This window comes from Culex quinquefasciatus, chromosome 2, assembly GCF_015732765.1.
Source record: "Culex quinquefasciatus strain JHB chromosome 2, VPISU_Cqui_1.0_pri_paternal, whole genome shotgun sequence".
Taxonomy (NCBI): Eukaryota; Metazoa; Arthropoda; class Insecta; order Diptera; family Culicidae; genus Culex; species Culex quinquefasciatus.
In genome coordinates this window covers 144,356,229-144,383,049 of record NC_051862.1, presented here as the reverse complement: position 1 = coordinate 144,383,049, position 26,821 = coordinate 144,356,229, and the positions used below count along the sequence as shown (strand labels likewise).

Below are 26,821 nucleotides of genomic sequence, written 5' to 3'. Positions count from 1 at the left end.
TATTACTTGGAAAGCATGCTGAATTGGAAAACATGCTTGTAGGACTCGGAAATAATGTTCTACATTTTTAGAATAATTTTATCAACTCCCATAGCTGGCCCTACGAGGTTCTTTGAGAATTTCTTTGAATTTATTCCAAATTTTATTATAATATGTTCTGAAAACATTTTTAATATTACTTGGAAAGCATGCTGAATTGGAAAACATGCTTGTAGGACTCGGAAATAATGTTCTACATTTTCAGAATAATTTTATCAACTCCTCATAGCTGGCCCTACGAGGTTCTTTGAGAATTTCTTTGAATTTATTCCAAATTTTATTATATTATGTTCTGAAAACATTTTTAAAATTACTTGGAAAGCATGCCGAATTGAAAAACATGCTTGTAGGACTTGGAAATAATGTTCTACATTTTTAGAATAATTTTATCAACTCCCCATAGCTGGCCCTACGAGGTTCTTTGAGAATTTCTTTGAATTTATTCCAAATTTTATTATATTATGTTCTGAAAACATTTTTAATATTACTTGGAAAGCATGCCGAATTGAAAAACATGCTTGTAGGACTTGGAAATAATGTTCTACATTTTCAGAATAATTTTATCAACTCCTCATAGCTGGCCCTACGAGGTTCTTTGAGAATTTCTTTGAATTTATTCCAAATTTTATTATATTATGTTCTGAAAACATTTTTAATATTACTTGGCAAGCATGCCGAATTGGAAAACATGCTTGTAGGACTCGGAAATAATGTTCTACATTTTTAGAATAATTTTATCAACTCCTCATAGCTGGCCCTACGAGGTTCTTTGAGAATTTCTTTGAATTTATTCCAAATTTTATTATATTATGTTCTGAAAACATTTTTAATATTACTTGGAAAGCATGCCGAATTGAAAAACATGCTTGTAGGACTTGGAAATAATGTTCTACATTTTCAGAATAATTTTATCAACTCCTCATAGCTGGCCCTACGAGGTTCTTTGAGAATTTCTTTGAATTTATTCCAAATTTTATTATAATATGTTCTGAAAACATTTTTAATATTACTTGGCAAGCATGCCGAATTGGAAAACATGCTTGTAGGACTCGGAAATAATGTTCTACATTTTTAGAATAATTTTATCAACTCCTCATAGCTGGCCCTACGAGGTTCTTTGAGAATTTCTTTGAATTTATTCCAAATTTTATTATAATATGTTCTGAAAACATTTTTAATATGACTTGGAAAGCATGCCGAATTGAAAAACATGCTTGTAGGACTTGGAAATAATGTTCTACATTTTCAGAATAATTTTATCAACTCCTCATAGCTGGCCCTACGAGGTTCTTTGAGAATTTCTTTGAATTTATTCCAAATTTTATTATATTATGTTCTGAAAACATTTTTAATATTACTTGGAAAGCATGCCGAATTGAAAAACATGCTTGTAGGACTTGGAAATAATGTTCTACATTTTCAGAATAATTTTATCAACTCCTCATAGCTGGCCCTACGAGGTTCTTTGAGAATTTCTTTGAATTTATTCCAAATTTTATTATATTATGTTCTGAAAACATTTTTAATATTACTTGGAAAGCATGCCGAATTGAAAAACATGCTTGTAGGACTTGGAAATAATGTTCTACATTTTTAGAATAATTTTATCAACTCCTCATAGCTGGCCCTACGAGGTTCTTTGAGAATTTCTTTGAATTTATTCCAAATTTTATTATAATATGTTCTGAAAACATTTTTAATATGACTTGGCAAGCATGCCGAATTGAAAAACATGCTTGTAGGACTTGGAAATAATGTTCTACATTTTTAGAATAATTTTATCAACTCCTCATAGCTGGCCCTACGAGGTTCTTTGAGAATTTCTTTGAATTTATTCCAAATTTTATTATAATATGTTCTGAAAACATTTTTAATATTACTTGGAAAGCATGCTGAATTGGAAAACATGCTTGTAGGACTCGGAAATAATGTTCTACATTTTTAGAATAATTTTATCAACTCCCCATAGCTGGCCCTACGAGGTTCTTTGAGAATTTCTTTGAATTTATTCCAAATTTTATTATAATATGTTCTGAAAACATTTTTAATATTACTTGGAAAGCATGCTGAATTGGAAAACATGCTTGTAGGACTCGGAAATAATGTTCTACATTTTCAGAATAATTTTATCAACTCCTCATAGCTGGCCCTACGAGGTTCTTTGAGAATTTCTTTGAATTTATTCCAAATTTTATTATATTATGTTCTGAAAACATTTTTAAAATTACTTGGAAAGCATGCCGAATTGAAAAACATGCTTGTAGGACTTGGAAATAATGTTCTACATTTTTGGAATAATTTTATCAACTCCCCATAGCTGGCCCTACGAGGTTCTTTGAGAATTTCTTTGAATTTATTCCAAATTTTATTATATTATGTTCTGAAAACATTTTTAAAATTACTTGGAAAGCATGCCGAATTGAAAAACATGCTTGTAGGACTTGGAAATAATGTTCTACATTTTAAGAATAATTTTATCAACTCCTCATAGCTGGCCCTAGGAGGTTTTGACTGTTTAGTTAAATCCTTTCATTTATTTCTGAGGAGCCTTGGGATTTTTCAGAATGTTTGAATTTATTTAATTTTGAATCCGTTATCCAAATTATTCACCTTTTTTAAGATTTTGGAAAACCAAACTTTGTTATTGGTTAAACAGTGTTGAATTTCTTGAATCATATTTATTTTTCATAATCTGCCGTAGGATAACCTAAAGTTATCCTGGATGCCATATAGATGGCCGCCGTTTTTAGCCGTAGGATAACCGTCCAGGATAACTTCCCATCTAAGAGGAAGATGGGAAGTTATCCTTTGACAGTTATCCTACGGCCTGCGGCCGCCATCTTTATGGCGTCCAGGATAACTTCCCCGGGATAACTTCCACGATCTAATTTCGTGAAATCTCAAATATTTTTGTTTATCTTTTGATCATGTTTAATATTGACTTTAAACAGGAATTGTGCATCCAAATTTTAAATTTAGTACAACAATATTCAATTTTTCAACCTTCCTACCATGCGTTCCGCCTGAAAGTGATACCTTTCGTCGTGACCTCAAACTTGGCGGAACCAGGTCCGGAAGGTAGCAGGAGGAGTAATGCGTTTTAAACAACGCAATAAAATGCAATTTTCGCGACACCCGGGATAAACAATTCATTCAACTCGTTCCCCCTCCTCCGGAGATTCCCCCACTGAAGATGCAACCAGTCCTGCCCGTCGCAGTCCGAGATCATTGTTTATAGCCGGACCATTCCACCAGCGGCGTGGCCTTGCCGAGACCATCCGTAAAATGTGTTCACTTTACGAGCGATAAATTTTAGAACGCCAATAAATAAATTTAGTATTAATTCGTCTGCCAAAAGTATCTCCCGGATGGCATCATAATTCTAAGGTTACTCTCGTTTACCCAGCAATTTGGGACACTCTCAACTTCAGCCATTTCAATCAGTATCGCTGGTAAGTGCTTCTTAGTACAGACTTGAAGGAAACCCATTGTTTACTTTCAACTCAAAGTTTTACTCCTTTGGTTAACCACTCAACCTCCTAAACACATCGCAGATCATCCTGGGCATCAAATAGCCGGCAACAATGTTGACTCGTCGAGTCTTTGGAGAGAAAGCCGCTTGAGCACCCACCCACCCAATTTTATGCCTAGTAATAAACAACAACTAGACCGCTAGTTGACCAGCTGCCAAACAACCGTCAACACGCGTAAATTAACTCGCTGAGGTGGAAACGCGAGATTTTAATGAATTTGATCCAAAACAAACCATTTCTCATGCTTGGTGCGGGATTTACCCTCCTTCTCCCATTTATTTCATTTAAAATTAATTTGAAGTTTTAAATCTTTGAATATCTATAAATATCTTTGAATATCTTTGAATATCTTTGAATATCTTTGAATATCTTTGAATATCTTTGAATATCTTTGAATATCTTTGAATATCTTTGAATATATTTGAATATCTCTGAATATCTTTGAATATATTGAAATATCTCTGAATATCTTTGGCCGGGACCGTGGTGTAGGAGTAAGCGTGATTGCCTCTCACCCAGTCGGCCTGGGTTCGATCCCAGAAGGTCCCGGTGGCAAATTTTGAGACGAGATTTGTCTGATCACGCCTTCCGTCGGACGACAAGTAAATGTTGGCCCCGGACTAACCTAAAAAGGTTAGGTCGTTAGCACAGTCCAGGTGTAGGAGTCGTCTCCCTGGGTCCTGTCCTGGTGGAGTCGCTGGTAGGCAGTTGGACTCACAATCCGAAGGTCGTCGGTTCGAATCCCGGGGTGGATGGAAACTAAGGTGTAAAAAGAGGTTTACAATGCCTCAACAATCTAGCCTTCGGACACCTAGTTTCGAGTAGGAATCTCGCAATCGAGAACGCCAAGGCAATGCTGTAGAGCAGTGATTCTCAACCTTTTTCTAGGCCGGCACCCCCTGCCATGTAAATCAAGTAGGCCCGGTGTACCCCCGTTGAGAATCGCTGCTGTAGAGCGAATAATTGGATTGATTTTTGAATATCTTTGAATATCTTTGGATATCTTTGAATATCTTTAAGTATCTTTAAATATCTTTGAATATCTTTGATTATCTTTGAATCTTTGATTCTTTGAAGGCTATAAGATATAAAAAGAAATTTTTGTAAAGGAAATTATGTTTAAACTTGTTTTTTTAAACTTCCAACGATCCTGCGTTGATGCTTCAATGATCAGTTCACGTACCGTTCCAATTAAAGTGATGTTTTGCAGTAATCGCTGGTACCCTGAAAAGATAAAAGAAAAATCTACATTAGAGTGGTTGAGTTTATAAATGCTGTTGGAATCATGCAAATTATTACCCCCATGCAAAATTGAACAAATAGTGTGTCCAATTGGTGATAAGCCATAGCAAATTAATTTATAAGCATTCAATGTAATTCGATACATCAACATTGTACTACTCAGATGTGTACTTATGACGCCAGCCAGTCGATCTCCTGAACCCACTAAACGATGAAGTTGGCAGCATTTCTCGTGGGACTATTCCTGCTAGAATCAACTCCCGGATCACACGGCTATTGCTACAGCAGTTTACACTGTGAAGATCTCGATGCTCAAACTCACGGACCTGAAATAGCGCACGATCTCTGCAAGTGCCGTTGCAAGGACCTTGCCACGGTAGTCATTGAAGATCTGTTCAAAAGCAGCGCCAACTGTGTGCAAATAAAGGCCGAAGGGGACGCCAAAAACCCCGGCGGATATGTCTTCACGATGGACAACTTTGACCAGAATAAGCACGCGGTGTACCATGACTACTGGTTCAAGAAGAATAAAAACAAACAACGAGCCCTCAGCGGCAGCTTCTGGCAGATCTACTATCCCTGGGTGAACGCATCGGCCACCGCGGACAACGTTCCGTACGTGGTCCAGAACATCCTTACGACGCAGTTCCTGACGGCAACGGTTAACACCTACCAGAGCAATTGGAAACAGGTACAAACAGTAAAGAGGTTGACCCAAAAGGGCATGTGGATGTTCAACTCGAGGAAAAGAAATGGTAAAACACAGTGGACTCTGCAGAACCAGAAAACCAACGAATTTCTCATCCAGCATGCCACGGCAGTTGGAGATCACTGGTGGCAAGGTATGATTCTTGTGCACGACAAAAAGAAATGGGACAAGTTCCCGGAAGGAAATTGGTTTTTCATTCATCCCTGTTACTAGACTTGGATCACAATAAAACATTCTTAGTATAATCCGGACTGACATCCATAATCGAATGGACCATAAACTATTTTAGCATTGTTTGATTTCTTAGATATTCACTTTGCTCGTGTGAATGGCTCGAATAAATCATAATATTATATCCCATGATAAATGTCCTTATCAGGCTGGAAGTTCAATCATTCTCGTGTTTTGCCTTATAGCGTCATTTAGATCAACATTTCATCATTCATTAAGATGACGCAACTTGTCGGAAATACCTTCAGATTTAAAATTGCTATCAGGTCACATGAATTTAATTGCAGTTCAAGTTCATCGAGTGCATTAACGAAACCCAAAGGCTGTATGCATCATCCACAGACGTGCATCATGGTAAACAACAGTCTGTTTACTCTAATAATTCAATTTCCTTCCAAAGAGACTTCCAAAGTAAACTAACCTACGCCCAAGTTCGAGCTCATCGCGCGTAAATCATCAATGGCTTTTCAGCGTCTTGCCCGGGCGCAATTTTAGTCATAACTCAATTCCACAACCAGGTTAAAACCACGACGACGAGCGCGCTCGCATGCACCAACCAGTGCAAGAATAATATTTTCCCGAAAAACCTCAAGTGCGAACGATGCACTTCCCACCAACACCCCCTCGGCACAGCAACCTTCTCGTTAGTCACTGGTTCACACGGTGCACACACACACAAATTACGCGGAAAAGGTGAAAATTGGCAGCAGTGCGAAACAAAGGAACGAAACGGGAAAATTTGCGCGCCCATTTTCGTTCCAGTCCATTAGCGCGGAGCGATTTGCATCGGGATTCTTCCGATTTTTTTTGTTTCCCATGGAGTAATGATGGGTAAAGGTAAAGTAATACAACAAAATTATTATTTGTAAAAAAAGTTTTTTTTGTTAAAAAAGACAAAGGAAAATACACATTATTCCAAACATACAGAATAAATTAAAAAACAGAATTGAAATAGGGAAAAGTAAAAAAAGAAATAATTTATTAATAAACTTCATAACAGATTGAAAAAAAACTTCATACAGCTAAGATAGAGTATCATGCTGTAAAATATAAAATAATAAGAGGTTTTGTAAACAATTCTACTACCATTCAGTTTAAATATCTGGAGTTTTTTTTTTCAAAGGTCCAATTAACCAAATTTTCAGTTTTTGATTTTTGGGTGTTTTTTAATACCCCTGACTCAAAGCGGTTTCAAAAACACAACAAAAGCAAAAACTGGAAATTTGGTTTATTGGACCTTTCCTAATCTAATCTAATCTAATCAGACCCAAGGGCAGCCAATCTTTCGAAGGGATCTTGGAGAGTGCCTTAGATTAGATGACGCCTAGCACTCTTGTCATTTATTAACATTTGCAGTGCGCCATTTCATTGAAATGCATTGAAACACCACAAGCGTTAAAGCGGCCAGGCCTACTGCGTAAAGCCGTATCGCAGAGATGACTCGTAATTGGGTTGAGTTTGAGCACTGAGTGTTCAAACAACAACACAATTCTGAATCGACAGGGGAGGAAGAAGCGTGGGGACACACCACCTTACGCTCCGAGATTTTGGTTGTATTCGTTGGGAGCGCCATGCTAAGAAGGTTTGGTACTCCGGGACCCTCTGGGATGGGACATTGTATTTCCACGAATGCCCTGGACACTATTTGCCGTGGTTATAGCGCCACAACTCGCTCGGAAATTTGGTTTATTGGACCTTTCCAAAAAACTCTAGATATCAGCATTACTAAAATATTTACAAAATTTTGCATTTTTTCTATCGAGATTTATTACTGAATTTTATTTTTTTAATTTTTTGCCCTGCCTTCCCCTTCCTGATATTGGTAATTAATTTATTTTTGGCAGCTTTAACCTTCTTGGTCATTTGCTGCACTCCCCCTTTTTTGACTATTTTTCCATTTTTTTTATGAAAAAAAACTAGCAAAATCATTTGAAAACTATTTGAAGTACACTGTATATCACTTATTAAAAAACGAAACGAAACTATTGGCACTACGCCCCCGGGGGCATGGCCTTCCTCTAACGTGGGATTTCTGCTCCAGCGCCTCTGACGAGACAGGAGAAACCGGAACCGACGTTTTACTTCACCATCCGATAGAAGCTCAGTGGATAAGGCGGGAATCGAACCCGCGTCTCATAGCATCATCGGGATCGGCAGCCGAAGCCGCTACCCCTGCGCCACGAGACCCACGAGACCCACTTATTATTGCGTATTTAAACAAATTACAGCTTTTTTCAAATTTTGAATTCATGGATCAGTATTTTTTTTACGCTTATTGTTTTCAGAAATTCATTAATATTTTGCTCATAAATCATAATACCATAAGTTTATGTAAAAGCATGTTGAGGTATTTTTTTTTATTTCGAATATTTTGCCTCATTTGTGAAATTTTGATTTTCCCCTTCGACCACGACACAACAAAACATCAAATAACATTTCTACTAGCATTAACACTCAAATTTTCAAGCCCACGGAAAACTAGGTTGGTTCTGTATAAAAAACCAAGCTTAAATTTTTTTAAAATTTTTACAACCTGTCTCCAATTCAAACTCACCCTGTATAATAAAGGGTTATATTTAACCTAACTGTGTCATTTTTTCAGGTCGAATCGTATAAAACTATTTAAAACATAACGAAAGGTTTCAAAAAGCCATGAAATTTCAGATATAACGAATTTTTATTTTTACAGAGTTTGTTCAAAATATTCTTAACACAATGCTTTGAAATTATGTGAGTTCATCAATAAAATTGAATCACAAAAGTCTATTATTCTAAAATTCAAGAAATCTAAATTTAAAGCTTCTTAAAATCGTTTAGAGTTCATTGTCAACAGCTTCAACAAATTTGCCAAAAAAATGGAGCACATAACTTTTGTAAACAAAAGTGTGTCCCTTTAACTCAAATAACAGATTACATAAAGTGTGAGAGGGATACACTTCTGCTTACAAAAGTGTTGTGCTATGATGAAATTGAAGGCACGAATTATATGTTAAGTGAGAATAGGCAAATTGGATAGAATTGGGACTGAATTGTTAAGTAGCCCTAGACATGTACTTTGCTAGTATATCAACTTGCAACAATTCTTTATAATTAAAAGGCGAAGGTAATTATGTTACAGACATGACCAGTATGGCAAAGAACATTGTTGGATACCGTAAACCGGGGTGACTTTGATAGGAATTCGATTTGTTTTTAGAATATTTTCCAACAGGTAAGGTTTTTCTCAAGATTATTATTTTTAAAACATGTACTGGGGTAGACCACACAAAGTCCATACACTATTTAGCATTAGCATTAGCATTTGGAGGACGCCCCACCACCGGAAGGCTCCACAACGCTTATCCCACTGTTTGGTGTGGTTGTGTTAGACCCTCATCCGGAACAATAATCCAACACGAGAGATACCATGTCTTCATCTTTTGATGAGTGTGTAATACAGCCCAGGGCATAAGGGGGTCCACGCCGGGTCCAAGCTATCCTCGGGGAAATGAAGGAATGTTAGTAAACACCTTTCTAAAGTGCGCAGGGACCCCTACGTCACCTTAGTGGTAAAGTCCATACACTATTTCGGAAAAAAAGTTTTTTCAATAATGTTTAGAAAAATAGTTACGTTAAAAATTCTTAGTTTTAATTCCGGGGTGACTTTGATAGTCGTAGTTTTTTCTTGTTAAAATCATATTTAAGATGTTCAAACATTATTTGTACGCTAAATGTACCATCACTGTAGTAGCTGATATAGTTTTTAAGAAAAAAAAATCAATGTTTATATTAAGTTAACTAAGTGTATAAGCTATTTAGCAAAATACATATAAATTTTAGATAAAATTGTTAAAAAGTCGGAATTTAGCCTGAAATTTGTTAAAACTAGTTTTGTTTGTAAAATTATCGATTAATATTGCATTTTATACTAAATTCGAAGCACGAATCACAAGTTTTCACATTTTACATGAAATTTGTTCAACTGAAATTGCCTTTTAATTTGGAGATTTTATTTAATTGTGTTTCAAAAACACATATTATTTATTATTTACAAACTTTTTTAACCTTCTCCTAGTGGAAAATTGTCCAAAGAATCCGAAAATGCATTCCGTTTTCCGATTAAAAATCAAGTTCATTGAGAAAATCAAGACACTTTGAGAAGTTTAAAATAATGACTTTCATCAACGTTTTCTTAACTATAGTTAACTAACTTTTTAAACCTGTCAAAATTTTATGAAAAGTTCTTCTTGAGGTACTTTGAACACTTCTCTACCACGGTCAGTATGTTTCTAAACCATTCCTTACGAATTTTAATTGTACTCTTCATTTTGCGAAAAAATCGCAAACCTATCAAAGTCACCCCGACTGTCAAAGTCACCCCGTTTTACGGTACTAAAAAATACATAACCCTCTAACACCCATGGTTACTTCACTCATCTTTAACTTCAAAATGAAATATCTCGGTCTCGAATACATATTATCATGCAGCCATTGCAATTTCATCCATTTTGGTTAATTCAGTGTCGAGTAATAATGTAAAAAAAATATATTTTGCTCTGGATGGGAAGGGGTTAAAGGGTCAGTAAATAAAACTTTAAAATGTTGAACGTTAGCAACATTGCCTAAACTAGATCGGTAAATAACTCCTAATCCATGAGGGCACATTCAGTTCAGCACCCAAGAAAGTCTACCAATTTCCAAAATACCCCAACCGGCTATCAGATGCTGTACCGCTTAGTTAAAAGGGATGCATTTGCCAAAAAATCATTTCCACGTTGAACCACAAGATAAGCCCCCCTCCCTCCGTCCCCAAGCCAGCCGGAAAGCACCACACCGTCGGAGAAAGGTGGAAAACGGCCACATTTATTTAGTCTGGCTGGTAGATTCAGGACAGTACAATAAATTGCCCCGCGTAGAGCATCGTAGGTGAGGGGACGGAAGGCAACTCGAAGGGGCTAGCGATGAAAATTAAAATCACGTCGACCGAAATAGCGAAAAACGCGGGAAACGTGGCGCTTTCAAAAATAGATGAAAGAAAACTATAAATTAGTGGCGGGTGTTAGAAAATGAGAAAGTGCACAGAACTCGAATTGTGACGTGGCAGCCGCTGGGAGAGGAGGGAAATATTACCAAACATTAATTTCAGTGGATTTTTTGCAAAGCTGGGTTTGGCGAGATCGGCTTAGTGGAGCAATTATTGAGAGAGAGCTGATTGAAAGTGAATTTACCGTGAAGGTTTTAGTTTCAGCTTTTATAGTTTTTAAATCGTCTTGTGCACTTACTGGTTTTATCTGCGTTACTCAACGGAACCTTGGAATCAACTAAGATACAAAGTATTAAGAGCAAATCTGTGACATAATAAACTACAAAAATGGCAAGTCGGACTCGAGTCGTTTCTCGAACAGTCGTAAAAATAGAAGCATCATTAAAAGCCCACTTTGGTCAAGAATCAGACCATCGCCCACCAATATAGATCACAATCACAGATAATTTATGCTGTGTTTATGAGTCCACAATAAATTACCATTTTTATGTGACTGCTGAACGTTTCAGATCAAGTTCAAATCAATCATAATGCGTATTTAGCCGGTCGTAAATTTCAAACTTAGAAATATTCTCACGACCAACGCGAGTTTAATTCCACAAAATGCATAAATTTGCACGACACCATTGTGGACATTTTATAAAATGTAACCTTCACTATCAATTAGCCACCAATCTGAAACGATGAAATGCAACTCACAGGGGAAGAGGGATTGTCCCAAAACTACGATACAATATTTGCAGGTACAAGAACCGCGAAAAGATTTCCAGGCGATTTCCATTGCATTCTGCACGCAGAACGGGCAGCAAGATTTATGTGGTGAGACATTTATGGAAAAACTGTCATGTCCCCCTGGGTGGCACACGGAGATAACCCGTTTGCATTCGGGCATTGTGGGAGCGATTTATGACCAGATGGGTTGGGCTTGAATAAAATTGACGTGAAATTGAACCAGTTTTTTCGTTTTTTTTTTTTTTTAATTAATTGTAACAAAATTTGATACATTGCCTCGGTCAAAACTAAATTCAAGTTGTTTGAAAAAAATATGATAAATCAAACAATTAAAGAATCAATCACTTATTTTTAAGACACCACCCACGCATTAGACTTTTCAGGACTTTACTGCATATTATCGTTCGCAAAAAAAATCGACCAAGCCATTTCCGGCGTAAACAACATCTTTCCCCCCAAAATTACCCGGTGCCAGTCATCTCCAGCTTCCATAAAAGACTCCCACAACAGCACGACCTGCAAATCCGGCATAGATCTTTGTTCTCTCGTGCCCAAACGACCGACACGCCGGCGGAGTACCTTTCTTTGTGGGTCGAGCAGCAAAGTGTGTACTAAAACATCTCTCTCGTTCTTACCTTGGGCGTTTTCACCTCACATTTTCCGTCGTTTTGCATCGGAGCCCATAATCGTAAAGTTTTCCGCCTTATAAACGGCTGAATTTTCCAACCTGAGCGAGAGAGAGTCTCGGAGCAGTCTCGTTGGGAAGTGGATTTTCCTTCACACACGTTTGCGGTGTGATTTCGACACTCTCGACTTTTGTCTCCCCCCGTACACGTGTACAATATTGTTATGTCTGTCGGGACGGGTCTGGTTAGCACGCGGACCACCCAACCTGTGCTGTATTGTTCCATATTCTCTAGTGGGTTAGTTGGTTTAAACTGACTACGAAAAAAGCGCTATTAATAGGGTGCCGCAGCTAGTTGGAAGCAAAAGTTTTAAACTCGTCCACGAGGAACACCTCATTGTTACCGTTATTTGGGGACAAGTTATCATATTTACACTAAAACCCCGATGGTTTGACACCAACTGTTGTCAAACGAACGGGGAGTTCACGCGTTTGTTTTGATAGTGTGCGTGAGCGCCGTGTAAAAAGTGACAGTTTGTCACTTTTTAGTTTGATTTTGATCAACCAACGGGGTACAAACTAAAAAAGTGTCAAACGAAAAAGTGACCAACCACCGGGGGTTGAGTGTAATAAGAAAGATGTATTTTCTCTTCTGATTAAGAATAAGGACACATACTTGTTGTCAAGTGCTGTCATTAAAAATCAACGCTACCGTTGATTTAAACGACGTTAATTATCGCGATGATCAACGTTGTTTTGTAGATAATGCTCTCTTTAAAAAAAAGTTACACCTAAAAAAATACCCTTTTTCAATTTGACGTTTTTTACAAAATATCAAGTTGCGCAAAATAAGTTTTTTTTTAAATCTCATTTTTGGATATGTTTTAGATGACAACAAATGTCATGTTTTAAGCCAAGACACATTTTGGTAATTTTTCCAATTTTTCGATTTTTTTGAAAATGTAGGATAAAAATGTTTAAAAACTTGAATGACTATATTTTTTTATGTAAAATCAAATTTGCAATCGAAACGTTCTTTACATAAAATTTGATATCGTTGGTCCTTAAACAATTATTTTTGACAATACAGTCCAGACTCGATTATCCGAAGGCCTAGGAAAAAAATCACTTCGGATAATCGCATCACGAAGAAACATTTTTTTTTTCGCTGTCTTATTTTTGAGCTAAAGTATGACCCCTAAACTACGCTAAAGTGATTTACTTACGAAATATTGAAAAAATGCATTTTATTATTTAATAAGCAATCAACTATTCAAATTTGACTAAAATGGGGTCGCAGAACTCAAATTTGATGCTTAAAACAAGAAAAATGAAAAAAAAACGAAAAAAAAATTGTTCGTGATTCGATAATCCGAAGTCCCATACAAACCTTCGGAAAATCGAACTTCGGATAATCAAAACTTCGGATAATCGAGGCTTCGGATAATCGAGTCTGGGCTGTATCTAATGTTATAGTTGAAAATATTGTTTTCCTAACAACGAAAACTGCAATATTTTATTATTTTATATATTTGCAAATCGGACGCATATTTACTGAGTTTTTGCCACTTCAAAAATCGACGCTATTTATACCTTCATCGTCGTCGTCGTCAAGCTTAGGGAGCGTTCTTTTATTACGTAACGCGAAAAATCGGACTTCTAGACCCCCTCCCCCCACCCCCCTCGTAACAACATTTCCATACAAATTTTAAAAATTTTGTATGGAGCGTAACACGGCCCCCGACCCCCCCTCCCCCCCTACTGCGTTACGTAATAAAAGAACGCTCCCTTATTCTCGACTTCTACAGGTAAGCAAATCCGCTTCAAAAAAAAACTTGCTATAGCTAACTATAACTTGAAGTTGGTGGATGATATCAAATCTTATGTAAAGTAATTTTTAATTGCAAATTTGATGTAACATTTAAAAAAATAAGGACACATTCCGCCGTGACGTTGCAACGGTTTGACTTTTCTTTTTTCAGTATTTCGGCTGTAACTCAAAAAATACATAGAAAATGTATATGTTTTATTACAGATTCGGAAAGGGCATTAAATTTCCTATAAGAAACAGTGTTGAAACATTATTTTAAGCAAATATTCTTTTTTTGAGAGGGGAATATGTAGCGTGACGTTGCAACGCGTGACTTTTTCTCAAATCTGACCCAATTCATGTTTCGCCATTAACTCTGCTCTGTTAAACGGCAAATTTTGAGTTCTTCTTTCATTTTTAATGTAAAATTGGCTAACAAATCGAATGCAATCATTAGTTTTTCGAAAAAATCAAACCCCGATTTTTAAAGACCACTTACATTTCGTGAGGTTGCAACGCTCTGTTTTTGAAAACAGGGTTTTTCGTTGCGTTGCAACGTCACGAAATTTTAGTTTCAAAATAAGTCATAGTTTTTGTTAGTTTGAACAACTGTAGGATAAGATTTCATTATAAGACATTAATAGACAGTACAAGGACATGTGAATTGATTGGCCCGCCCATGATAGAACCCTCCCCCCCCTTCTCTATACCGCACAGTACTAGTACGATTTACGAAGTTTTCAAAGCGCTTTCAAAGTAAAAATAAATATTTGTATTATTTCATTATCATGAAGGACACCCCTCCCTCTCCTCTCCCCTCCTCTATCCATGTAAAGGGGACGACCATGCATTGCGTAATGGCGTTATATCAAAGGGGAGAAGGGGGGATTCGATGATTTGAACAAAAAAAATGTATCGGAAATGTATTACCAGGGGGTGGAGGGGGTCTAAAAATATAAATGTTTTGTTACGTGATTTAATAATAATAATCAACAATATTTTAATGGTTTTGGGCAATTTACAAAACACGTGGAAGTTTTAGAAGGGATGTAAGGAGCTTCAAGTTTTCAGGAGGGCTGACATTTATAAATAAAGTGCCCATATCGTTTGTTGATGGCCCCTAAGGGGTGATCTGCAAACAACGTAACTTATTTTGTTGACTTCTGTGCTTTTTAAATAAAATTTGAGGAAATAGTAACGCTGTTTATCTGCGCAACATAACATTTTTAATTGCGAACAACTAAACGTTGCATACAACTTATTTAGGTAAGGGTTCGTCCAACAAAAAAGTTACAAGAGTTTGTAAAAAAACAATTGAATCACGTGATTTTTATTGTTTAGTGAATTTCACTGTAATTTGGCCTACATAAGGGTTTGTGATGAAAAAAAATCGTTGCGTTGTATTAGAATGAACCCTCACGTAAATCAGTTTATCATAAAGGGGCCATTCAGTAACCACGTGATTACATTTTTGAAAGTTTTTTAATTTTTCCCCCTTGTGAACATCGGTCTATTTTGATTTGTTCAACAAGTTTCGTAAAATACCTTCTTTTTTCGAGTTGCATACAAGCTTAAGTGACGGAATTTGTGAATGACCCATATACAATTCTTCTGTAAATATGCTCGGAAACATTATATAAAAAATATATAATATTTAGTATCCTTTTATCTTCAACAAGCAACTACACATACACCTTTTTGCCATGTGACCAATATGATTTAAAATTTCGTGACGTTGCAACGCAAACTTAAACCTGTTGTAACTTTGGATCTAGACAACCAATTTAGTCGCTTTACGTTGCATTTGAAAGCTCTTTCCAAGTACAAAGAGCATCCGAAATATCAAAATGATTGAATGTTTAGTTTTCTGTTGGCATAAACAACTGTCCCTTTTTCGTGACTTTGCAACGCAGTAAAATGGTAAACTTACACTAGTTTGAAAAAATACTTAACTTAAGATAAACTGCAAATCCATGACATTTCCTTTTAGTACATCTATAAACCTACACCATGCAATCAAAAGAATAATTTTTGGATTTTATTTCGCTGAAAACCAGGAGTTTTTAGAAAAATGTTTTAAAACGATGATTTTATCACGAATTGATGCATAACTTAACCAACTTGTACAAAATTATATTCAAATGATCAATTAATGAAAACCATGATTTTTGAAGCTTCAAGTAGTCTAGAATCGAGGAAAAATATCCAAATAGCTCATACACGCTTTTCAAAATTTCATCATGAGGTGTACATTGCCGGAGAATGTGTCAAGGCTTTTTCTCAGGATTTTAGGTTTTTTTTTCAATTTTTTTAATTTATCTGACATAAAGGTCAACTTTATAGCGTTAATGACATTTGAAAAAATATTTATAATATCTCTCTAGCTCAAATCTCTCTCCGTCCCACGGTTTACCGGGTTCTCCCGGCACATCCGGAGAACAATTTCTAGGACGCACACACACTGCCGTCAGCCCGCCGTAACTCGCGCAAGAGGTTATATAGTTCTACAGCAAAAGTGTCGAGGCCAAAGCCAAAGTGTCTCTTCCTGCCACCGGTTTCATTAAATTCCACACAAGGCAGGGTAACCATTAGTTCTGGGTGGAGATCGAGGCAACTCCGGCGCAAATAAGTTGTGAAATAATTTCAAAGGTCATTAAAAAACTTTTCCTTCGGACGCAGACACACCTGGCCGAGGAGAGTGGGTCAGTGCGGGGTCCAGTGACCAAGTCGGCCAAGTTGGAACCCAGACAACTGTGCAAATACGAATTTCCTACGGAGGGAGGTGTTGAAAGAGTTTTAATTGGTGTCGGTGCTACTTCCAAGGAGGAGAGGGGGGAGTTCAAACTATAGGGTATAGGCAGATGAGGCAAGCACGGAGGAATTTCAATTGACATTCTTCGGAAAGATTCTTGCTGTGATGTTTGCCAACAACAGCAGCGCGACCAAGACGACGACGACGATGAGGACCGGCTCCAAGTTTTCGAGTCCGGAGGCGAAGGAGCACAGACGGACTGATTGGAGACAGTTAGAGGGGCGGGTGAATCGGTCTAGAAGTTGGAAAGTGACGGAATGGAGTGTAATTAAAGTTGGTAAATTGGAATCTTAAAATTCAATAAAACAAGGTCGGTTTGGTTGAAACGGAGAAGCGAAGGATGGCTTTCATTACATTAAAGTAATTAGGACCAGCTGTAATGAATTCATGAGAAATCGATGGTTAGGTGTGAAATAGATGACGCAGTTTTTCATCAGTGCAAAGATGCAATGGATTCCCCGGTATCACAATCTCGCAGGGAATTCCAATTGCAAGTAAATTTATATTAGCATTCAACTCTATGACACTATAAAATAGGGGAAGTCGTCGGTCTTGACTGAGTTAACCTGAGATTATTCAATTTTCGAAACAGCTAACAACCATTGTACACAGCATCGCTGCAGCATCCGATTGATTGATGATGATACTGCGCTCAATCTTATCCCGAGGCATCTCGTGCCCATTCAACACCACCTGTTGCATTCATCGCTCCTCCTCTCCCACCATAAATTGTCCACATCCCCCCGGGAGAGGCCTCGACGGCGCCAGTGTTTGACATTTGCGCAAGTTATAAATCAATTTCCCTCGACTACACACAGGTTCAGACTAATCCATCTCGCGGGATTAAGGTTAACAATGTTATGCGCCTTCCATCATCATCCAGCAAGCATCATCAGGGCTGAGTGCGACGCCTTGGACAGCCGCGTGCCATCGCTTGCCCAAATTGGTCCTCCAACGAACATTAATCTCAATTATGTTTACCGGGTTTGGCGCGCGGTGACGACAGCCACTCATCTACTCTGTGACGGTAATTAGACGATTCAATTTGATGATATTCGGCTCTCGGTAATTGCAGGTGACTGTCAACCAGTGATGTCAACCATCGCGGCACTCATTTTTGGTTCGCGGCACATTTTTCGTTTTTGGTGCTTTTCAGTTACGGAATTCGACAAAATGGTGTTCGAAGCATTAATTTTGTAGAACTCACCAACAGCAACATTTCTTCAGAACATTGTATTGCTATTACAAGTTACAAGAAGATTTCAGACCTCAGGACCAATGGTTCGCGATGCTTTTGTTTGCCTAACGCATTTTTGGTTGTAACTTTTTTGTATTCATCAAAAATTAACTCTATGTTCAGCAAAGTTGTACGATTTGGTGTGTTCTACAAGTCCTTCATACACAACTTTGTCAAATTCCGTAACTGAAAAGCACTACAAACAAAAAATGTGCCGCGAACCAAAAATGAGCGTCGCAATGGTTGACATCACTGCTGTCAACGTGACTGAAGCTTCGTTTTGAACATTTTTAAAACTCTTTGCTCATTTTTGACGAGTGTAGAACAAATACTTGTACGGAAATTTGAATTGTGATTTGAATATAGCATTTAACGCCCACACATGGTCATCTCTGCAGTACACCCAAACAAGAGAGTGCAAAATATCTTAACGGTTGGTTAAATAGTTATGATTTTCAGTTTCTAATATCTTTTAAATTTAATTGGTCACCTCGTAGTAAGCCTAAACGAGGGACGGCAAAATATCTGTTAACAGTTGTTCAGTAGTCTTATCGGTTTCTCATATCATTTTAATCAAGATTTTTAGTGTTTTATAATATTTTGCCGGCTGGTCATACAAAATGTGTATCTTGAGATGCGACTTCCTGATCGATTTGGTGTGTTCGGCAAAGTTTTAGATTGTAATAAGGACCATTTAGGGAAAAACAGTCACATTCTAAAAAATACAATTTTCTTAATTACATTATTTTCCACCTAAATTGGATTCCCACAGTACGATATTTTTCGATTTTTTTTATTTCTTTTTTGGGGCTCAAAAAGATATTTTTTAGCTATTGCTCACTGGTCCAGATCACAAAATTAATTGGAAAATGGATTTTACGAAAAATGGGGAACTTTTGGAGCTTTGGTATCTTCAGAAGAGTTGTTGCAAATGAAAAGGTGCAAATTTTGGTTTGGTTGAAAACTAGGGTTCATGATTAGGGTGATTTTGAAAATCTTACTCTTCAGGATTATTTAAGCTTGCCAATCCCAGCAACTTTGCCGAAAACACCAAAATATTATCTAGTAATCCTACGACCTTCTACGACCAAATTTACAGAAATAATCTAAGCGAAGGTTTTAGAGAAAAGTGAGGTAAAGTAAGGTAAGGTAAAAAAGATGCAAATTTAAAACTTCAATATCTCGAAAAAGCGCAAGCCAAATTTTAAGCGCAAGGTTGCATTTGAAAAAGGAGATTCAGCACTAAAAATAATTTAAAAAAATATATATAAATATTCAAACAACAAGCCATAGTTTCAGCATTTGCATGGAAACAGTGTTTTAAAATGCATTTTACACTAGTTCAGTTATTTTGCAATAATTAATTTTCAAGAATGAAAGATTTGACGAAAACAAAAATGTTAGCGAAAAAAACTTAAACATCGAAAATGTTCATAAAATTTAAAGATTTTAAACCAGCTCAAACATGCTAAAAGTTATTCTAAACGCAGGGAAACGCATTTTAAATTGATCCCAGCTGATTGTATTTAAATTTCCATTGAAATTTTGAAGTTTTTTGAAAAAACATTTTTTTGCCCCCTGATTTTTCGGGCCAACTTTGTACCAGCCTATTGTTTAAATGACGAAATTGTATAAAATTCACGACTTTTTAATAGATTCTAGGGGAAATTCTCGTATGTTTGGTATGTGAGGCACTCGCTCCTAACTCCATCAAATTGTATGATTTTTACTACACAGTAAAACATAATGTAAATTTGGAAGCTGTAATTTTGGAAGGTTGATTATTACCTCTTTTATGATTAAATTTTACCTCAATTTATACTGAAAAAGATACATTACACATTTCCAGAGGTAAAACTACACTTTTTTTCTGACATAAAAGATGTACCCCTTCCCAGATGTAATATTACCATGATTTTTTTTCTGTGTATTTAAACAACTTATTTTGTTAAACTGTGGATAAAACTTTGCTTATTACACGATTTCAGTTAAAAACGCTTTTATAAGCTGTAGGGGAAAATTGACTTGATCTCCTTTTTTTGTATCGCACATAACTCTGTCAATTTCTCACAAAACTAGAAACTTTTTGCATGAATTGACAGCTTAAACATTCATCTATGTTTGGCTAATAAGGGTATTTCATCAGATGAACTCTTCGAATCATGCCAAGCGTTTTAAAAAAATATTTTAAACCGGCATTTTGAAAATGTTAGGGGTTACTTGATCCAACTTTCAACATTTTGAAGAAATCTTAAGCAAAATATTTCTTATTCATCCAAACTTTTAATTTTCTATAAGTTACAGCAATTTCACATAAAACCTGTACGTTTGTGTTCAAAATATACCAAGTTTAGTATGTTAAATATTTAAAAACTTAAAATATTATTTTTTAGGCCAAAATTAAGCATGTTTACAGAAGATGTAAATTTTTGTTTACAAAACTTTTGTAAAAAGGTTCTAACTGCAGTAAGTTCTGTACAACTATAATATAGGAAACTATGTATGAAAACTAGAGCGTCCAATTTCCCGTCCCGGGAAAAAAATTCCCGGGAATTCCCGGGATTTCCCGAAAAAAAATATTTCCCGTTTCCCGGGAAATTTGTAAATTTCCCGGGAATTCCCGAAATTCAAGCGGAAGTATACATTTTCTCAACTTTCTGGTACATTTTTTAAACTTTCAAAAAAAATCTAAATAAAAAAACTTATTTTAATAAATTCAACTGTTCTTATTGAACTTATCAGTTCGTCTAAAAATTTTATGTTAAGATTTATTTCAGATGATAATAATTTCTGAAGCATTCATAACTAGGTATAGATCTTGTACGATATTATGAATAAACTTACGATATTAAAAATAAACTATTAAAATTTTGGTAAGCTTTTTAAGCAAAAATTCTTCTTATATCATTTGAAAATAAGGTAACTCTTTTCGTCAAGATCAAAATTGTTTTTTTTTGTTTTGTTTCCCATTACAAAATTATTAGGTTAATTTGTTCAAAAGTATTCGAGAAATTACAGTCAAAAGTTAAAAATTTATAGAGCACTTGAGCTACACTCAAAAAAATGAGTTCGCGTAAACGTGAACAGAGCTCATGCCAACGGGAACCAGGAAGAAAACTGTTCACTTTCATGGTGCAATGCACTATAAAAGTTGAATAGTTTTCTTCCTGGTTCCCGTTGGCATGAGCTCTGTTCACGCGAACTCATTTTTAGCGTACCAAGGGCGTAAAGTTTAAATCTGAAACTACTAAACAACTTTTTTTTTCTATGAAAATTCTTTTTACCGAAGTCTTTTATTAGGCCAAATCATTAAAAATATCATTAAAAAACTACTTCAAAAAATGTAAACATATTTCAAATACTCGCTCCAAACATTTGAAAACTGGAAGTTGTAATTACTTAAAAATGGTATTTCGAGTGAATAGCAGATTTTTAAGGTAAATTCAATGCTTATATATTTATTCATGAGATTAATCCAGTAAGATTTGTTCTGAATAAAATATTTGCCATGAAAAACATATACCTGGCTATTTCTTATCAATACAAAATACTAATCATTATATTTTGAGCGAACGAATTTAGAATATTTATATATTTTCCTGAAGTTGTATGTTTTTTTTTACAAGCAGCCAAGGCATTAAGTGAACCTTACACTTACTCTGACCATTAGAATTGCTATTTAATACTATTTTGTTGCAAAATATTGACCAAAACCAGGATCAGAACAATTTTCGATTAATTTAGAATTTCCCGGGAATTCCCGGGATTTCCCGGGAAATTTGTTGAAAATTTCCTGTTTCCCGGGAATTTTGTAAGCCCGGGAAATTGGATGCTCTAATGAAAACCCAGCCCAATTAATTAATCTTGAAACTGATTCCAGTGACTGTAAAAATGCAGGGATCAAGTCTCCCTAAACGCATTTTTTTAAACAATTGATTGTAAAAATAGTATGACGATACACGGAAAGGGGATCGATCGCCAAACCAGCGACCGAATTTTGCTGGGTTGGTTTTGCTGATATCAGCGAAATTTTTCTCTAAACCAGCGAAATTTTTCGCTGAAAAAGGTGGCTGCGCGAAATCAAATCCAGCAACTTGGTTTCGCTGGTTTGTTATTTCCGAAACGGTTTCTTTTCCAGCGAAAGTTTTCGCTGGTTTGATACACATCCTTCCGACAGCCGTCATAAATGTTTGTTATTGTTCACGTTCGGAAGCGATTTGTGGCAATCGAATTGCTTTAGGGTTTTTCAAAACAAAAAGCATGAAAAAGTTCTGCATCAAGTGTTCAGCATTAAAATACATACTCAACAGGTGAGGGTTCTTTTCAATGAAAAGAAGCACGTTTCCATAAAGTTCTCGCAGCAGAAAAATACGGTGCAGTGAAGCTGGAGATGTATTTGTACTGCTGCATAGATGAGTGCACAAATTGTCGCAGGTGGCAGCAAGAATCGTAGGCGAGGAACTTGACCATGGCCGCGGAACAGTTTGTGCTGTGGCAAGTAAGTACAACCTGGTTTATTTTGGCATAGGCTTCTGCCGCCAAAACAAAAAAAAACAAACGTCGGTGATAAAAAACGCTGATCCAGTGCAAAAAAAAACTGGTCCAGTGGAAACATTCGCTGAACCAGCGGATTTTTTGCTGGAACCAGTAGAATAATCTCCTGGTAGATTTTGGTACGAGCTGCTGCCGCGGAAAAAAAAACCCGGACGTCAGCGATAGAAAACGCTGATCCAGCGTAAAAGAACACTGGTCCAGTGAAGAAATCCGCTGGACCAGCGAATTGTTTCCCAAAACCAGTACAATAATCTCCTGGTTGATTTTGGTGCCCTGCCGCTTTTTCCAAACCAGCGAGAGAATTTTCTGATTCTAGCAAAACTGATCCCCCAAACAGCGACATTTTCACCAAACCAGTGTTTTTTTTCACTGGTTTGGTAGAATTTCATCGGTTTCCAAACCAGCGAAAAAAATTAGCGATTCTAGGTAATTTTTGTGCAGGCTGAGAAATTAGCGACATTTTTCGCTAGTTTTAGCGAACTTTATCGCGATTTGGCGATGGATCCCCTTTCCGTGTAAATTTAAAATCAAATGCGTAAGGGTTTTGGAGTTGATTAGTTTATCAAACAATTCATGTATAAAAAATATTTTTGTGAATATTTTTTGAGTGTTTTCTATACATATCAAAACAAAGAAAAAAAGATCTCTTGGAAGTTTTTTGCAGCTCGTTTTAGGAAAATGTGTGTAACTAAATCTAAACATTTTTTAAATTTTTTTCTTTGTTTTCTACAATGAGTTTTAGTTAATTTGGCACAACTTTCTAGAACAAAGCTAATTGTTTTACCCACATGCTGACGAGATACAGGCTTGAGATCAACTGTCCCCGGGGATCAAGTCTCCCCACTCTCCCCTAATTGAATGTCAAAGTGCTCATATGACAATATTAGAGACACGATAGAGTTAGGTGCTGTTCTCCTAATAACGTAATTTATTGAAAAAAATTGTGTTTCACATTTTCAACGATTTAACTTCGGGCACCCCTGGTGTAAAATCTGGATCCAGAAATATAAATTTCGGAAAAAAATAAATATGAAAAGGCGGTAAAACATGTTTTTAAGTTTTTAAGCCAACTCACACAGCAGTTGCCCCGACCCCTCTTCGATTTGCGTGAAACTTTGTCCTAAGGGGTAACTTTTGTCCCTAATCACGAATCCGAGGTCCGTTTTTTGATAACTCGTGACAGAGGGGCGGTACGACCCCTTCCATTTTTGAACATGTGAAAAAAGAGGTGTTTTTCAATAATTTGCAGCCTGAAACGGTGATGAGATAGAAATTTGGTGTCAAAGGGACTTTTGTGTAAAATTAGACGCCCGATTTGATGGCGTACTCAGAATTCCGAAAAAAAACGTATTTTTTATCGAAAAAAACACTAAAAAAGTTTTAAAAATTCTCCCATTTTCCGTTACTCGACTGTAAAAATTTTGGAACATGTCATTTTATGGGAAATTTTATGTACTTTTCGACATTGACCCAGAAGGATCATTTTTTCATTTAGAACAAAAATTTTCATTTTAAAATTTCGTGTTTTTTCTAACTTTGCAGGATTACTTTTTAGAGCGTAACAATGTTCTACAAAGTTGTAGAGCAGACAATTACAAAAATTTTGATTTATAGACATAAGGAATTTGCTTATGAACATCACGAGTTATCGCGATTTTACGATAAAAAGTTTTGAAAAAGTTGGTCGTCATCGATCATGGCCATTCATGGTCACCCGCGACAGACACGGACGACGAAATAAAGAGAAACGCAAAAAGTAACTTTTTCAAAACTTTTTTTCGTAAAATCGCGATAACTCGTGATGTTTATAAGCAAACCACTTATGTCTATATATCAAAATTTTTTAATTGTCTGCTCTACAACTTTGTAGAACATTGTTACACTCTAAAAAATAACCCTGCAAAGTTAGAAAAAAACATGAAATTTTAAAATGAAAAATTTTGTTCTAAATAAAAAAATGACCCTTCTGGGACAATGTAGATTCGAAAAGTACATTAAATTTCCCATAAAATGACATGTTCCAAATTTTACAGTCGAGTAACGGAAAATGGGAGAATTTTAAAACTTTTTAGTGTTTTTCGATGAAAATACGTTTATTCGGAATTCTGAGTACGCCATCAAATCGGGCGTCTAATTTTACACAAAAGTCCCTTTGACACCAAATTTCTATCTCATCACCGTTTCAGGCTGCAAATTATTGAAAAACATGTTCAAAAATGGAAGGGGTCGTACCGCCCCTTCGTCACGAGATATCAAAAAACGGACCTCGGTTTCGTGATCAAGGACAAAAGTTACCCCTTAGGACAAAGTTTCACGCAAATTGAAGACGGGTCGGGGCAACTTTTCCCGATTACGTGTGAGTTGGTAGAGAATTACCCACTAGTAATGGTGGTCGACAGCCATTAAGTCAACTTCGTTTTTTTAGGAGTCAAAGTCACTATAAGTTTTTCTTTTATTAATACTTTGGGACCATCCATAAACCACGTGGACACTTTTTTGGGATTCTGTTACCCCCCCCCCTCCCCCCCTCGTGGACAATTGTCCATACAAAAACAAACTTTTTGTATGGATCGTGGACAATCGCCATACCCCCCAAAGTGTCCACGGGGTTTATGGATGGTCCCTTTATGAAAAATAAAACCAAACACTGAAAAAAATATTTTAAAAAGCTGATTCGTTCGATTTTCAATGTAAAAAAAAAAAAATTTCTGATAATTTCAAAATTTTGAAATTTTGAAATTTTAAAATGAAGCAATACTTTTGAAAATACAGTCGACTCTCTGGATGTCCATATCAAAGAGACCATCGAGGAAGAGAATCATCAGTTTACAGAACGATGCAAAATGAAGATTCGATTGAAAATATTTTTTTCTTGATACCCAGCTATGGGAGAGAATCATGGCAACGTCCATCAAACAAAAACAAACTAATGCAAACACCCTTCAAGGATTCGTTTCGCCAAGAAAAATGTCTATGAATGCCATGAGAAAGTGAAATTATTGACAACCAGAAGAGATTTTTAAAGCAAACAGAATCCAAGGGACCGTCGTGGAAGAGATCCTTCAAGCAAGGAAAAATATCGAGGAATGAAGATAATTGAAGTATGCAGATTGAAGAGACTGAAGAATTCATCGATAGATGGAGAATTATTGATATCGAGAAGATCGACAGCCAGAGAGTCGACTGTACCTACAAATCAAATATTTTCCTATTTTCATATTTTAGATCAAAATTTTAAATTTTTCTAATTTAAAAATCAAAATAATTTACAGTAGTTTTATTTTTTTACATTGAAAAACGAACCAAAATACTCAATGTGACGGTAGTTGATGTTTCACTTTCATCGACAATTTTCATTGCTCATGTGTCTGTGTCACAACCCGGTACTTATAAATGTTGTGTAAATTTTAACAGCAACATTTTTTATTTGGAAACCGAGATCCCTTGTTTGAGTATACAAAGTCAAAATCATTTTTATTTGTGTTGCTTTTTCTTGTCAAGTTGAAGGTTAGTCTTCATGGTTCAACAATTTTTTAAATTTATTAATTCAGTTTCACACATCATCATTTTTCCATTACCTCACTCACTCTATTTGCAAGATGCCCAAATCTGGCTCGAATCATGACTTTGCAAAAAAAAAAATAACGCTCTTTTCGAATAAACACTGGTTGCTTACGCTGCGTATTAAATTTTCCATGAAAACTCAACAAATTCAACGGGGATGGAGCTGAAGCGCGACGCCGAAGAGGGGTGGGCCAAGCTTTTCCGATGATTTACTTTTCAACAGGGATTTGCGTCAGCCGAGGGCATGTGTATGTGGGTTAGGTGCCGAGATGTTACCGGCAAAGCCGGCTGTTCTCATTTCCCCGGTTTTTCACTTCCACATGGCCCCACTGGAAAGCTGGCGATGACTGGCTGGTATGTGCTTTTTGAGAAGCAGTGGAAAGATAACGACCCAAAAGGATGCAACTGGTGTTGATGGTTGTGGAGAGAGAGAGATGGGATATTGGGCCATAGGTCGCATGTGTTCCGTCATTTATCAGGAGTGCTTAAGTCCGTCTGGCTTGGTTGAACGAGATTGGTGGTAATGCTTTAACTCTAACACGATTTTGCGTATGTCGTCGAATCAAAAAGAACACATTTTAAACAATTCAAATTAATTTCAACGGATGTCATATCAAATATCTCACCATACGTCGAGCCGTCAAATTTAAGCAACCCGGGACAAGCTTCAAAAACCCCGCACCCGTGATCCGCTCCTCGACAGTCCGTTG

The 26,821-nt window shown here is 36.4% G+C and overlaps 2 protein-coding genes across 2 annotated transcripts in view; one reads left to right on the top strand and one right to left on the bottom strand.

The window, feature by feature from the left end:
• The window catches only part of LOC6044117 (follicle-stimulating hormone receptor), a 322,877-nt gene that overhangs the window by 240,472 nt on the left and 55,584 nt on the right, over positions 1-26,821 (bottom strand). Inside the window, exon 2 of the mRNA XM_038251809.1 lies at positions 4,756-4,796. The gene's annotated coding sequence lies outside the window, so the exon portion shown is untranslated. The remainder of the gene's footprint in view (positions 1-4,755; positions 4,797-26,821) is intronic.
• LOC119766342 lies at positions 5,026-5,737 on the top strand. Its single transcript, XM_038250830.1, has one exon. It carries the CDS (start codon positions 5,026-5,028, stop codon positions 5,734-5,736), a length of 711 nt encoding a protein of 236 aa, XP_038106758.1. The 3' UTR covers position 5,737.

Bases quoted from the DNA above. Each gene is read 5' to 3' on its own strand.
- LOC119766342 (XM_038250830.1), top strand. From the start codon at position 5,026: ATGAAGTTGGCAGCATTTCTCGTGGGACTATTCCTGCTAGAATCAACT.